The sequence below is a fragment of the Schistosoma mansoni genome, chromosome 3 (assembly GCF_000237925.1).
Source record: "Schistosoma mansoni strain Puerto Rico chromosome 3, complete genome".
NCBI lineage: Eukaryota > Metazoa > Platyhelminthes > Trematoda > Strigeidida > Schistosomatidae > Schistosoma > Schistosoma mansoni.
This window is the reverse complement of record NC_031497.1, coordinates 13,124,661-13,140,248: the sequence shown is the minus strand read 5'-3', so window position 1 is coordinate 13,140,248 and position 15,588 is coordinate 13,124,661. Positions and strand designations below refer to the sequence as shown.

Below are 15,588 nucleotides of genomic sequence, written 5' to 3'. Positions count from 1 at the left end.
ACGAAATCAATGACGTGAGACCAATACATGTTGTTCTGTGATTTTAGGATTTACAAACCAACGATACAATAAAGTTTGGTTACTAACCTCGTTTTTTCCAGAAATGTGTGGTGGTTTGAAATCTGTGCCGCATCATGGCCTACGTTAACCAACTGAAGTGTGAAGTTCAAAGGCGCAAGATATGAAAAAGCTGTATCACCCTACCGAAAACACTTCAACGTGTTATCATAAGACAGTCATTAGGAAAAATTCAATCAATTTTGAGGTTTATTATCTAACGACCTAGTGCAAGAATCTGAAAGAGGAAATGTCATTCGAGGAATAAATTATGACAAGGAAATCAATTGATATCAGTTCTAACTTAAAACTGGGTTTGGCAGGAATAAATTGTTTTAAATTTTCTGGGGTGCAGGTTCAAACCAACTATGACCAGTCCTTGATGCAAAAGGTGTCTTCTTAAGCCTTATCCTTACAACAAGGAGAAAGAAAGGTAAATCTCGTATACAGTATGCGAAATTTGTGAGAACCCTTACCATATCAATAGCTTGCTTGGTAAAATCTGTTATGTAGGAGCATTGTTAACATCAGTTGGCTACCTTTATTTTTACCCTGTTTTCGGAATGAAAGGGGCTTCAGAATCGTCAATTACATCTATAACTTTATGAAATTATTCTTGCTGCCCTCCTAAGGCTGTTTAGCTTTACAAGTATTTGCAACGTATCTCGAGCATATGTAAACACATCAATCCAGTTCACTGCCAGTGAAAAGAAGCTTTTGTGAACCCAACCCGTTGATCCGACGAGCAAATACTTCCTTTCAACAAGGAGGGGTATCATCGAAAAGGCAGCATACCCATGATGACAATCAGATTAGTAAAAAAGATGTCGAATTTCTTACATATCATTCAGCCTCCAAAGCAGCATGAAGCTATAAGCGATTGTCCGGTGTATTCAGCTAGACTCACTTCCTAGGGTCGACCCCAGGAAACTCCTATGGCACTGAAGCAACTTATATTACATTCTGTACTTGCACATTATGCTCAATGCATAGACGCTTCCAGTGAAAACACTTGTCAGAGATGACACATTGTAAGTGTAGGTTTCTGCTTGGTTGTTTTGGGTTTATTTCAGTTAGTACTTATGCATCGGTGTTGTTTTGTGCCTGTACTTTGTATTTAGTCAAAAATCTTACATTTACTGTGGAGAGATAAGAAAACGATGTGGTAGCTATGCAGATAAGAATATTAGTTCTACTACCTGTTTTGCTATTTTTCAGAATGTATGATTAGTCTTTCGTGACACCCGCTTGGCCATAATGTTTCATCGAGTTCTAAATAGCCTATCTACTCCGCATATGGGATAACTATCTAATTCCTTATTCCGGCTGTCACAAAAGCCAAATTTTAAATTAATTGATTAAGGCTATGGGTCGATCCAAATGATACATACTTAAAGGTTATTTCACTCTACAAGTAACAGTGCTTCCACCCATCTCCTTATTTGCGCACATAACGTTTATCTTTGATTTAAATAAGGTTACTGTTACTCTCCTGTGTCGACAGTGTTTATTTTGATTAAAAGTTTTGTAATTGTGTGGTAGTTGGTTCACTGCGCATTGTTTTATTCATTCAACTAAATATCTTAATGGCCAATTCATTGGTCCACTATAGTTCACTGTTTTGATAAGTACCATGTGAAATGAAATTACTTACAGCATAATGAAATACCTAACGGAATTGCCACATACTTTTGTGAAGGCCTTAATCGTTGCATTTTCTCTCTATACGAGTAACAGTAAGCCTGTAGAATTATGTTCTACGTCGTTATTAGTATTGTTATAATAACAGACCTCTCAAAACTGTAGATGTGTCATGATGTGACTGCCTTATCTTTAAGATCTTACTTGAAAGTCACATCATTGTCTACAGTGACTCATCGTATCGTAACTATAAATAACATGATGTCTGGAATTTGTAAAGAACGCATTTAGGCTAAAGATAGAATGATTTATTTGATTTGAGTAGAGACAATTTATACAGAATGACCACGCCTGCAAGGCTGAACCATGCCACCTGTTCCAATTCCATTGAATTAATTGTCCCGCGTTCTTCATAGTTAATTTTCTCTTCATGTCAATCGTTAAATATGAGTAGGCTTCAAAAGTCACGTGGTTCGAGTTCAATGCCACTACAAGCTACGTGGATGACGTGTTTTAAGTCTAGATGTTGTAAGACACGTCCAAGTTATCCAAATCAGATGTATAGAACGTGAATCTCAACTTCCCATAACAGCGGCTCTGGTCTCTGTAGAAAAAATGAGGAGATACTTCAAGTGTGAAAGACTGAAATTGCCGTGAAAGTTCTTAGTATTCGGAAGAGTTGGTTCCATTGTGAGGCATTTGTTAGCAACTAGCCCGAAAAAGCGCTTTCGTTGACTGGTTAGACATGTTACAAAAATCGCTACAAAACAAGATATGTGGGGAATAATTATCCACCATAATAATATCAGCGGTCAGAGCATTCATTGAAGCTGATGTACTGTGTTTAACAGTCAAGGTGGTTTTAACTTAAATACTCACATTTTAGCATGCGTTGACCGACCTATTTTCTGACAGAATATTACACTGTGAGGTGAGGAATTTTAACGGTCTTTTATGTATTTTAGGTTCGCTGACTCTGGAGGGCGTTACCGCAAGTATATTTTCTCAGTTGCTTCTTTTGTTATAGATAAGTGTTTTCTTTAATCTCCTGAAAGACGGACTACTTTTTTTCCATGCTAAAGAGCTACTTCCTGAAATCCAAATATAGATACCAAAGAAACATAAATCCATTAATTCCGCTCAACATGGTTTGAGATTTTCCACTCTCAATATATACTCAATCAGGAGAAAAGACCATAGCATGAGCTTCAAATAGAAAGCACCAACTGCTTATATACCAACGCTGCAAGCTTACCTAACATGCATGAGTTGCCTCGAACATGCACTACTAGATTTTGATCTGATATTTATGGCAAAAACAAGAATAACTTAAACTATAAACTACGAACTATGAATACTCAGAACATGCTTGTTTCATAAACTGCAGATCTGGAGCTTGTATTATTTGTACATATTCAGCTCTATACTTATCACTAAGCATCAAGTCCATTTAGCTGTCTGAAAACTGCATACACGCAATGTAGGCTCATTACTATGTAGACAAACAAAAAGGTTCTATGACATATATTATGTGTGCTAGAATAATGTAATGTAGACAGAGAGGATGTGGTAAAGATGGCGAAGAGGCTTGAAAATATAAACTCGATAATCGAACGAACCCATGACTGTTGAATCCAATTCAAGGAATTCCATTGTGTCTGTGGCGTCGAATTTTTCCCGAGTTTAAATGGTTCAAGGGACAATAATATGAAGTAGGTTTCTTAAAATCACACAACGTTTGTTTGATAAGATACAGTAAAGGTAATATTAGATAATGTTTAATAAATAATAAAAATAATTGTGCCTGAACAATACTTCCTCCAACAGTTATAGACTCTAGATAAAACCAAGTTATCACAATAGGAAATATATTCTTAACAGTCAAGAAACAATATACCATCCAGTGAAGTTAAAAATAACTTCATTTGCACAAAATAGAGTGTAAGAATCGGCTATTTGTGGATGCGATTCTATGTTAATCTGTAAGCTACTGAACACACTGTCTTAGCTTGACCAAAGCCAGAACAAATGAGCTGTTTAGCTACGTAAACGTTTTCCTTTTCTAAGATAAATTAGCCTCCGTAGCAAACGAAGAACATAAAGTAATACGATTTGTTGAAGGGGTAAAAAGGTCTATATAAATAACATGTTGAACTGTAACTGGAGGGCTGAAAAAATGAATCAAAGAAACTTAAAATCGTTGATCACAAACGTGGAAGATTGTGACTGGTAAATAAGCAAAACATCGTCATACAAGGTCAGAGAGAATTAAGATGGTAATAAGCATTTAACACTATCACTGGTAGGCTTATCCTTTTGCCACATCATGTAAAGCAGTCAACTCGAAAATAAGGATTTCACAATAAATGGAATTAGTCACGCATTATTGGCAACGAACGTTCTTAAAACGAACAGGGAACGTGCCTGAGTATTAATAACAGAGGATGGTCGTAATTGTTTTGCAAGGCTACAGCAGGAGAACAGCGATTTAATATGACAGCCGGCAAAAAGTAATGTCTGGGAAAACAAAGATGAAACAGTCGATAAAAGATCCTACGACATAAATATGTTAATTACACTTAATAATTCCTAATTAATACGAAAGTAATAATTACAAACAAACATAAGAAGAAACATACATATGAAAATACAGACAGTAATAGAAAAAACGGTACATGTAGAATAAAATAAACTGAATAGCCGTACATAGAAACATGGATTGAGAAGTTTTCTCACATCCTGACACAGGAACAACGATCACAATAAACCATAACTTCCGGGAAGTTCAGAGTAGCTGGTCTGACTAATATAAGACGTCCAAATCAGATACCAATAAATAAAAAGAGGTGAGACAATAATTTATGGACGACCTATGGGCGACACTAAGGTGACCTTGAGAAAATACACACACCTGCCAACATTAATAAAGGGTGGTTACACAGAGTGATAAATTAGGATTGATATTTAGGGTTTAGAGCAGACGTAAGGAATTGAAGTTAGAATTTTCATTATGAACTAACATCAGCTATAATGCCAAAATGCCGCTTCACTATTCAGATAAATGAACTTCATGCCCAAACCAAAGGCGCGCTATCTTTAATTTCACCTGTCTGTCCATAAAATATAGTCTCGCCCAAAACACAGTATTTTGATCAAAAATGCGGTATTGCTTGGGTGTAGAGGTCCGCTTGATCAACTGGGCTACCTGTTCCTGCCATCCAGATATTTCAATAACTTTTCTAATTTTGTTTGCTTTAATACATTTTTGTGGCTATTAATCGCTTAACCTATTCAGGTGCGTTTCCGAAAAGTTTACAACTTTTCGCTGTCTGGCTTCGGTGCTTCAGCTGTTATATTGTCAGGTCCTACCGCTTTCCCACTCTTGATTTGTCTGATGGCCATCTTGACTTCTTCGATCGTTGGTGGAGTGACATCTATAGGAAGGTCCATGTGTGCTGCTTCGATATCCAGTGGATTCAATGGGGCTGGTCTATTCAGCAGTTCCTTGAAGTATTCTGTCCATCTTTTCCTCTGCTATTGAATCTCCGTGATCGTTTTTCCTTCTTTATCCTTGACTGGTCTCTCCGGTTTGCTATTTCTCTGTGCTAGTTTCTTCGTTGCAGTAACTCAATAGAATCTATCTCCTTCATAAGCTTGAAAACTAGTAAAGCTTTAAACACCCTTAAGGTTTCGTGAGGTCACGGAGCGGACAGAATTTCATTATTTCTCTACAAGTATGGTGGTTCAGATACTCCACTTCTTCTAAAGCTGCTTACTCTCTATATGGAATCTGGTTCTTACCCTTACTGTTGTAAAATCGCGCACATCATACCTCGTTACAAATCCGGAGATAAGACTGACATGAACAATTATCGACCGATAAATATTACTCCAGTTATCTCTAAGATTATGGGAAAATTTATTAGTGACGAGCTACCCAACTATCTACTGACTGAAAAATTTACCAATGATACGCAACATGGATTTCTTAATAATCAATCTTGTATGATATGCCACTTTGACTTATTTAATTTAGTCTATTCTCTTCGTAGCCAATGATATCTAGTATTAGTGCTATACCTGGACATTTCTAAAGCCTTCGAAATGGTCAAACACAAACTTCTCATAGGTAAACTCACATCTTATGAGGTCCAAAACCTTTTGCTTGCTTGGTTTGATTCCTTCCTCAGCAATCGACATCAAATAGTTAAAATTAACTCTTCATTGTCGGACTCCGTCAATGTTAGAAGTGGTGTAACACAAGGTAGTGTCTTAGGCCCTTTGCTCTTTTTAGTTTTTATCAATGATATTTGTGAGTGTTTTTGTGTGGGTAAGCCCCTTTTTTACGCAGATGATCTTAAAATAGTGTGTCCATTTTCTCCACATGAGCTGAGCAATATTCAAAGTTGCATCAGCACAGAGCTTAACAAGGTAGCACAGTGGTGCTCAAAATGTCAGCTGGAGCTTAATATAGCTAAATGTGGTTGGCTATGCTTCGGTGATACATCATTCAACTTAGATCCTACCATAAATGGTGAAGTGTTATCGGCGAGACTAAACTATACTGCTGACCTTTGAACGAATCTTAAATTACCTTGAGAAATATTGGCCAATCAGAAGACAGTTAGTATACAGTAAAAATATATTATACAAAACACAAAAATTAAAGGGGATACTGTTCTTTTGCATGACTCAAAAACTTTTCAAGGTCAGATATAGGTTCAGAAGTTCTAAAATCATAGTGCATACGGTACAGGAACACGTCCATATGGTTCCATAGTAGTCGACCTCCGAAACCATGATAAAGTCTCAAAAACTCTTTTAGCCTCGACCACATAGCTTCAATAATGTTGGTATATTTGTATGGTTTACGGTTCAGGGTTGGAGTTAAAGTTTGGGGTTAGGGTTTAGGGTTAAGGGTGAGACTCTAATTTATGGACGACCTTTGAGCGACGCTAGAGTGACCCTGAGAGTGTCAACATAATAACTAAGACCAAATGAGGGTTATAAACCCGTGTAAATAATTCAAATTATAATTTACAGTTCATGGTTAAGGCTAGGAATTATACTTAGGGTTTTCATCACGAACTGACATCAGCTATAATGCCAAAACTCTATTTATCCAAATGGATAATTGAATTTCGCGCCAAAATCTTATGATAACTTCTCTTGTGGACGCTGAATTATCACGTCTTCCCTAAAATCCGCTGTAAACCGATCGTACGTAAGCATCAGGTACTGAACTTAGCGCCGTGACCTTGAAAACCCGCGAAAACTTCTGATTGGCTCGGCAGTATAGTTTAGTCTCGCCGTGTTATCTAGGTTATACACAGTGGTAGACTTAGAACTTAGGTACTCCTACGACTTCTCGTTTACTGAACAGGTATTGAAACAGACTTCCAAGTCTCAACGCACTATAGATTACATAACTCGGAACCTTTTCAACAATGAATCACATATTTGAATGTACAAAGTTTGTGTTCGACCACTCCTTGAATACTGCGCGTTCATTCTTAGTAGTGTGCTTGCAAAGGATAAATTAAGGCTGGAATCAGTACAGAGACGATTTACATTTCGTATTCTTGGAACTGATTGTACCTTGACTTATAATTCTAGACGTAATAAACTTGGGCTCGACCCTTTATGGAAGAGGAGACTCAAATTAAATCTTATCTTCTTCAAAATACTTAATAAACTATCCTTTACATCCAACCAAGCAATTCGATATACAGAAACTTCATGTTACGACATTCGTAACTGATTGTCACTAGCGAAACAAACATATTCTAAATCATCTTTCTATATGAATTACTTTACCTGTAAGTTTTCTAGACTCTGGAATAATCTGCCACAAACTATCCGTACGATAAAATCTCTCTCATTGTTTGTTCGCTGCATCGATGCATACTGCTCCTCTGAAAATGCATTGAATGTTCTAGCGCCTGTAAGTGTATTTAACTCCACAATTGAGATTATAGGAACTTTAAATGTTCAACCATTTACATGCTGTTACTTTACATCAACACTGTCCATAGCAACCCTAACTTATTTGAATAATATCGAACATGAACAGTGGTAAACGTGATCGAAATATTTTAGCAATCATTGTTTTGTTGTTCCGTGCTCTCTGTTTTCATTTTATTTTCTCTAGTTGTAGACAACTATCAATAATTCGTTCTGGCACAGGAAATAACCTTAAATAACACCGTTCATAAATCATCAGGCTATCCACTTACGAAAAAATTAAAATTTCCATGCTGATGGATTGGATTGCTGTGATACATGTCATAAATAAACTACTTAACAATTACTGAACTAGCAAACTTAAAACAATCTGATATCACACGTTTGTTCCCTACATCTAATGTTATTATTTATATCAAATTGATCATGCCTGTGAACTGGCGTGAATTCTGTAACTATTATTTTCAGAATATGTATAATATTATACAGTTGTTTCCCATTCCCTTCTCTAGAAGCTTTTTCCGCCGTCGTCGCTAGTCCTCCCATGTATTTCTGCTTGTCGGCTTTAATGATGTTATTCACTTTCTTATTTGCTTCTGCGTACTATGCTTGCGGCTTGACTTTCTCTGCTCGTGTTCAACTGTTGTTATTTGCTATCTTATGTTCTTCCTTTCTTGAATCTTGTCCAAAGTTCCCATAGAGATAAATTCCTTATGATGATGCTTGTTGTGACCCAGAACCTCCTGACACGTTGAAGTTAATGTTTCTTTGATCCCTTTCCAGTTGTCCTCCATCGTAGTTTCTTGTTCTTCCAGTAAATCTTGTAAAGCTTGGAACCTGTTGTTGAGAGTTACCTTGAATCGGTTGAGTTTGTCAGTATCTCAAAGGAAGGCTGTATTGAACCATTGTAGAGCTGTTTGTCCAGTTGTCCAGTGTTTCTTTAGCTTCAGTCTCATCTTGGCCACAACCAGGTGGTGATCTGAAGTTATGTCAGCTCCTCTCCTGGTTCTCACATATTCCATTGTCTTTCGGAATTTTTTGTTGATACAGATATGATCTATCTAGTTCTCTGTGGTGTGGTCCGGTGAGATCCACGTAGCTTTATGTGTGCGTTTGTGGGGGAATATTGTGCCGCCTATAACCCATTCGTTGAATGCACATAAATTTGCGAATCTCCCCCCATTTTCATTTCTCTCTCCTAGTCCATGTCGTCTCATTATATCTTTATATTCTGCGTTGTCCACTCCGATATTAGCGTTTAGATCTCCCATCAAAATTATGAGGTCCTTCCTTGAGCACTTCGCTATGATTGATTGCAGCCTTGAGTAGAACTGATCTTTATGGTCATCGTTGCTATCATTGGTGGGTGCATAACATTGGATAACATTGATTGTGATCTCCTCCTTCGTTGATTTGAATGATGCTTTGATGATTCTGAATGTATGAGATTCCCATCCTACAAGGGCATTTCGTGCTTCTCCGGAAAGCATCACAGCAACTCCCTGAGTGTGTGGAGCATTTTCTTCTTCGTGACCGGAGTACAGCAGCGTCTCTCCTGTACCTAGCCTTTGTTGTCCAGCTCGTGTCCAATGGGTTTCGGTGATTCCATTGCAATTTGACTGGTCTTCCCGGTCTCCCACATTGTCCGGAGGTTCCATGTACCTATAAAGAGTATTGCTCTGGTTGTTAGAAAGGGCATCGGCTTCGTGACTTCCGAAAGATCTTGGCTCTCATCATGAGGCATCAAATTTATTCCTTCAACTCTCAGGACAGAGTTTAAATCGTTTGAATTATTTTTTCTGGTTAGCGTTTCTTTAGCGAGTTAGATTTTCCACGAGATGGGGTCGTTAACCCCATGCGCAACCCTCCTAATTTGTGTGGGCTGGGGATCGGCAGTAACTCTAGGAAAGCTACAGGCGAAGTTAATTGCAGGCATAATGACCTGATTAGGATTTAAGGTGTTCAAAAAAGGTTCACCAAAGCTGTTTCGGTGAAATCCGATGACAAGAATTATCACCAAAGATTTTGACAACTCAAATTAGAAGCTGTCTGGATCAGGCGTATCAAATTAAACCTTATCTTTCTCTACCGGCTTCTAAACGGTATTTCTAAATCTTCGATATCCACCCCTTCATACTCATACTTTATGCCATCCCGCAATCTACGCAATGAGGAAAATATTTTAGCAATTTCAAGAATCCACACATCTTTACGCCAGAATTTTTTCGATTTTTGCTACTCATCAATGTGGAACTGACTGACAGTGAACCTTCGTTGCGGTGAAATTATAACCTGGTTTCGAAGTCGCTTTGATAATTTTCTTTCCAAAAGTGGATTGTGTGACCTACTGAATATCAACGTGTTTGATGATGATTTATACCAGCAAGGTCTGTCATCTATTTAACTGACTGAAAAGCAAAGTGAAAACTTCGAGACTGTTGTTGTCTAATATCTTTTCTTTTCTTTTTATTCGTCCTAGTATATGAAGTCTGCTTACGTTCATATTTATAATGATCACTGTTATTGATATCATTATTAGTCCCTCGACACATTAGATATTCTTTTCATTTCTTCTTGTCCTGCTAAACATATTTTATTACTAAAAATCCAAAATCTATGACGTAAACCAAAAAAGAATGACCTTATGTTACACTTAAACAAATAAACTTCTCGGATTCATTTTATCTTCACCAAATATATATAACACATAGAAATTTATATTTAATTATCCTTCGCAATTAATTGTGACTATCCTAACATCATTCTAAATTATTATCGCCCAAATGTTTATACTAATACCCGGCTTCATTCTGTGTACTGCTACATAAATGTACATGCATTTGTCCGGGTGGACTAGCGGAGTTTTTTAAACAAAAATTGTTGGTTTACTTACAAAAAGTCATTTTTGATTATCTAGAGAGCTCTAAACAATAAAATACCCTAGAAAATATTTGAGAATCAAACGAGTATTTTATATTTATTCCAGTGAACTCAGTAGACCATGAATCAAATTACGAAGAAAAGGGATCTTGGAAATTAGATGGTTGACCACAAGCAAGATATTTCCTAGACATACAGATGTTCTATCTGACAATTGTGAGATATACGATATTTGAAACAAAAGTACGAAAATTCTAAAAATCTAATAAGTTATAGGAATATGGTTTAAAATAAAGGTATAATATGCCTTTTATTTAGTTAAATAATTGAAGATTACATGACATGAGTTCGTTAACAGATGTAACGGTGGTTTACTTGAAGATATATCACTAAATATTTTCTACTAAACCTGGACAAGAAATACGAATCTCGCGAGTGCGGGTTCGTGGATGCGCACTGCTGAGGAGTCCCATAATAGGACGAAACGGCCGTCCAGTGTTTCCAGGTTTTCCATGGTGGTCTAGCTTCAATTGACTCGTGCTTTCAACTATGAAAAATACGAAAGTGACTTTTACTGACTGAAGATTTACAAGATAAAGGATCTCGATGAATGACCTCTATGACAATAAAACAATAATGTGACGATTATTACACCACATAAACAAACACTACAATCACACCTTTGTTAGGATCTGAAAAAGGTTTCTTTGGACAACAAGCAAGAACAGTTCGTAGGAATTTCTCGTCATACTCATTTCTGGAACACATTAATCCCACACAAGGTTGGGCGCAACGAAGTAAGACGGCTCCAGTAACCTGAGAACTATAAAGAACGCATTAAAATACTTTAGGAAAATTACCGCCAGACAACTGTTAAAAATCGATTGTGACTTCGGAAACTAGCCATATTGATTATATCATTATCACTAATGGATCGAGGTACAATATGATGTCTCGGGTATGTGGAGCAAATTCTAAAAAAATAGATTTTTTAAAAATAGGAATTATATTTTACTTGAATTCGTTGTTAATATCTGTTATCTTCCATGTTTTATCAAAGTTCATGCGACGAAATTCAAAACATACTAAGGCTGTATCCAAAGTTCTGTCCACATCTATATAACCGAAAGTTATGTGTTACAGAGTTCTAAAAAACACTTACCATTAATCTGTAACAATTCACAGGCACCTAAAGATGAACAAAGTAATAAATAATCCTATCAAACAAGGAAATTGCAAAAACATACTTAAGAGAAAAGGATGGTTTGGAATGTTCGCTTCTAAAGATGAACGGAATTTACAAGCAAACAGGGAGTCAATATCTCTTGGTGTATCTATCAATGACGTAATATGAGCGTATCCAGCATCACAAGCAATTTCATCGACAAACGACCAACTAGATGTATGAGAATTATCAAGAAAAAACAAATACTTACGTAACAGATATACCAATTTTTGTTATGATTTTGATGTGAATCATTTCAAACGCTTCAGCTTTCCATACTAAAGTAGTGGGTATACTCCATGAGCTTTGTGGTCTTTTTGTTGAAAATATAAGTCGATAGTTTGTAAGAGTAAAGATTCCGTCAGCTATCGACTTAGTGTTTATAGGTTCCTCCCCAGGAAGAAAGTGCATTGAAATCACATTCATTTTGACATTTCAACAAACAAAAGTGAGAACTAAAGACATTATTACATGTGGGATTCTGAAAGACAATATTGTGCCAAGAAATGAACTGTTACATATACTTTAACTACAAAAGAAAAAATAACTTTCAAAAAAAATTGCTGTGTTAACTTAGCTTAATGCACATTTGTTTCAGGTTCGATGTTAATTATGATGGACAAATATACATTCGTAGAAAATTACAAATGACATATTTTACCAAATGTAAGGATTTTAGATGAGCAAACAAAAATCGTCACGTACGATAAAATCTATTTACCAGAAGCTAGTCAGCTAAGAAGACATTAAAAGGTCATCTATAACTAAAGTCGTCAAATCCAGGTAATGTTACAATAAATAATTACGTGCAAAACTCTACAAAACAGCTTTTAAATATCTGCTAACGAATTCGTTCTCGACCCGATCTAAGATAATTCCTCATCGAGGAATATTAGAAGTGGTAACAGTATCAGCAGTAGTATAAGAGATTAGGTACAGAAAAATAAACATAGGTGTAAAACAATTTCTGGACTCAGTTTCTAAGGAAAGAGAAAAAGTAAGTCCACCTGCTCTATGGAGGACGGTTCTAAGCCATACCACTCAGTCTCTAACTATTAGTTATGGTACTCGTGCGGAACCCAACCAGATATCGTTCACCCATTGTTCACATACATGAAGCGGAACGAAGCGAACTGTTTAACGGTAAACTCGTCCTTTAGTTGATAGATAACTCACCTACGCCACAAGTGATGCAGGTTGATAGAGGTCGGTCGGGCTTTCTGGATTCGTGCCGAGATTTCGTCACACAACAGACCATCAGAACTGATGAAACTCCCAAGGTGAGACAATTATTGCGTTCAAATATTTCACTACATATCATTGATTCAGGTGACGACTCAAGCCAATCCAAGTCCCAAACGTGCTTGCATTGCTGCTTAAGGCGGTCAAAAGACTGCATTTTTTCAGAATATTCACAAAACAAAACTATACTATCTGCACATTCTAAGTCAACAAGTGAATCTCCTGGAAGACCGACCCCTGAAAAGTCTGACGATGATAGTATTCTCTCCAAAAGCATGTCTATGACAATTTTGGATAAAAAATGAGGAAAGTGGACAACCCTGACGAACATTACGTAAAGTAACTAATTCTCATAAGAGTTCACTACAAGGTCTGACTCGATCAGTAGTGCCCGAGTAGAGCCTGGAAAATGTTAATTTACTTCTTTGGTATGCCCTTCAAAGACAGACATTGCCACAAAACCTCACAATCAACGGAGTTGAACACTACTTTAAGATCAAGAAATACAACCATAACCGGACGTCGAAAGATATGTTTATGCTTCAGGACCTGCCGAAGGGCGAATACTTGGTCTATGCATCTACGTCCGGGTCTGAAACCAGCCTCGGTTTCTTGAGTTTTCTCTTTACGAGCGCTAGTTAGACGTCGAAGTTTTATTGAGGCTAATATTTCAAACAATATATTAATTAAATTGATTCCTATGCGATTGTTACTAGGGTTTTTTTTGTCCATTCTTATAGACTGGGACGATCAGAGATCGAGACCAGTCAAATGGGATTATGTCCACTTCCAAGATTCTAGCTAAGATTTCAATGTCACTGCTAAAGCTGGACAAACTTAGTTAAAAATCTCAGGGGCTAGTCCATCAGAGCCTGCTGCTCTGCCTCGCTTCAGATTACTTATAGCCTTTTCAACCACTAGAAGTTGGAAGACTTACATCAGCTTGCTTTGAGATAGTGGCTGAAGGTCAGTTGGACTGTCTCCTCAAGTGTTCTCCCTATTGATTCGACCTTCCGGATTGAGAGTAAACAATACCCTCGTCTTGTTCCAAAATAGTTTCACTAACAGCCGGGCTCTTAATAACCGTTTCGTTGATAAGTTTTAACTGTTGTCTACTGTCGCCTATCGCTTCTGCCTTTTCAATCTCTCCTGCTATCTCTATTCACCACTGGTTTCGATCATTACGTAGGCGTTTTATCAGCCTACATTTAAGCTGCCTCTGCTCCTCAACGTGTTCAGAGCTAGAAGGGTTAGGTTTGCGAGCATCTATCAACTCAGTAGACTTCGTTGAAACCCACTGACTTCTCTAAGCCTTTTGTTTTAGGTTACTGGAAGATGTCATTGCTATTTCTACAGCTGTCCGGATATCACACCAAGCCACCTCGGGGTGGATATCACTTTCATGGTTGACTAGTTCCTTCTCTAGTTGTTTCTGTAATACACTCCTAACATTTTCATTATTAAGTTGAACACTGAGAAGTTTTCTTGATTCAGCTTTCATTTGTCCAATCAGACGCAAACAAATATGTGCTCGACTAGAGCATGATTTCAATCTAAACATGTTCTCCGGAATGAGTGGCACTCTTCCACTGAGTCTTCAAAGATAGCTGATGTCAATATAGTCTATTTGAATCTACCGTTGAGCTGATTGTGGGTGACACTCGCCTGAAATAGACGAGTTTCCGAGCATAGTTGCAACAGAAAACTACAATTACCTGTTCCATAAGCTGCGAAACCATAAGGTTCACCAAATTGACTTTCTCTTTGCTTCAGTCTACCTACTTGGACATAACAATCACTCGCCATTATTATTGCATCCGAGTGCTTAGTTTTTTGAAGGTTGAAAAGTTTCCTACAAAATCCGTCCTTTACTTCAGCTGAGTTGCAATCAGTGGATGTATAGGCAGAAACAACGAATAAGCAACGGCGTGTCCCTATCTTTCTGAGTTCTTACTATCCCGTTTAGTCGGACAGCGCACAGGCGACTGTCTAAAAGAATCCAGTGCAAGAGTCTTTTCTACTTTGGAACTTGATGCTACACCTACACCAGCGGGGCAGTGGGAAAAAGCAGTGGGGTCTCCAGATACTCAAAGGGTGACTCGTACCGATTCTTTATACTGAAAAGGTCATGTGAAATGAATGACTGTACTTGGATCCTGTATACGCGTTTCAGAGACGCAACACATATCGACCGAGCGAGATGCTAGAGTCCCAGAAAAAGAAGCCTGTTCTCTTATCTGACACAAGGCTCGAACACTAAAAAACTCCAACATGTGGTTTAGAGCGTGGTGATAAAAATGAGGAGGGTTAGTCGTAGGTATGGGAGAATTATTAAGAGGTGGTGGAGGGATTCGGTCGTCAGCAAGATGATTTCAGGTGTTGATAGAGGTACGAGGGCGTTCGTCACTTTCCGGTCGCCCGCACCGTAGGAGAACATTACTTCCTGAAGGACCTGTAAGAGCCAAATTAGTAGTGGTCTTAGTGACCTGAAGGCGTAACAGCTGAGACGAAGGGACAACTGCTTGAGACTGTTCGCGAACGGCCTCTTTATGATAAGTTTTTGATGTGTTAGCTCTACA

At 37.6% G+C, this 15,588-nt stretch overlaps 1 protein-coding gene across 1 annotated transcript in view; it reads right to left on the bottom strand.

The window, feature by feature from the left end:
• The window catches only part of Smp_012970 (myotubularin-related protein), a gene marked incomplete at its 5' end in the record, with an annotated part of 42,771 nt that extends 30,578 nt beyond the window's left edge, over nucleotides 1–12,193 (bottom strand). The window contains 5 exons of the mRNA XM_018799289.1: nucleotides 11,403–11,516; nucleotides 11,558–11,657; nucleotides 11,705–11,731; nucleotides 11,790–11,938; nucleotides 11,979–12,193. Coding sequence (XP_018651092.1) covers nucleotides 11,403–11,516; nucleotides 11,558–11,657; nucleotides 11,705–11,731; nucleotides 11,790–11,938; nucleotides 11,979–12,193 — 605 coding nt within the window. The remainder of the gene's footprint in view (nucleotides 1–11,402; nucleotides 11,517–11,557; nucleotides 11,658–11,704; nucleotides 11,732–11,789; nucleotides 11,939–11,978) is intronic.
• Nucleotides 12,194–15,588: the final 3,395 nt, after the last annotated feature.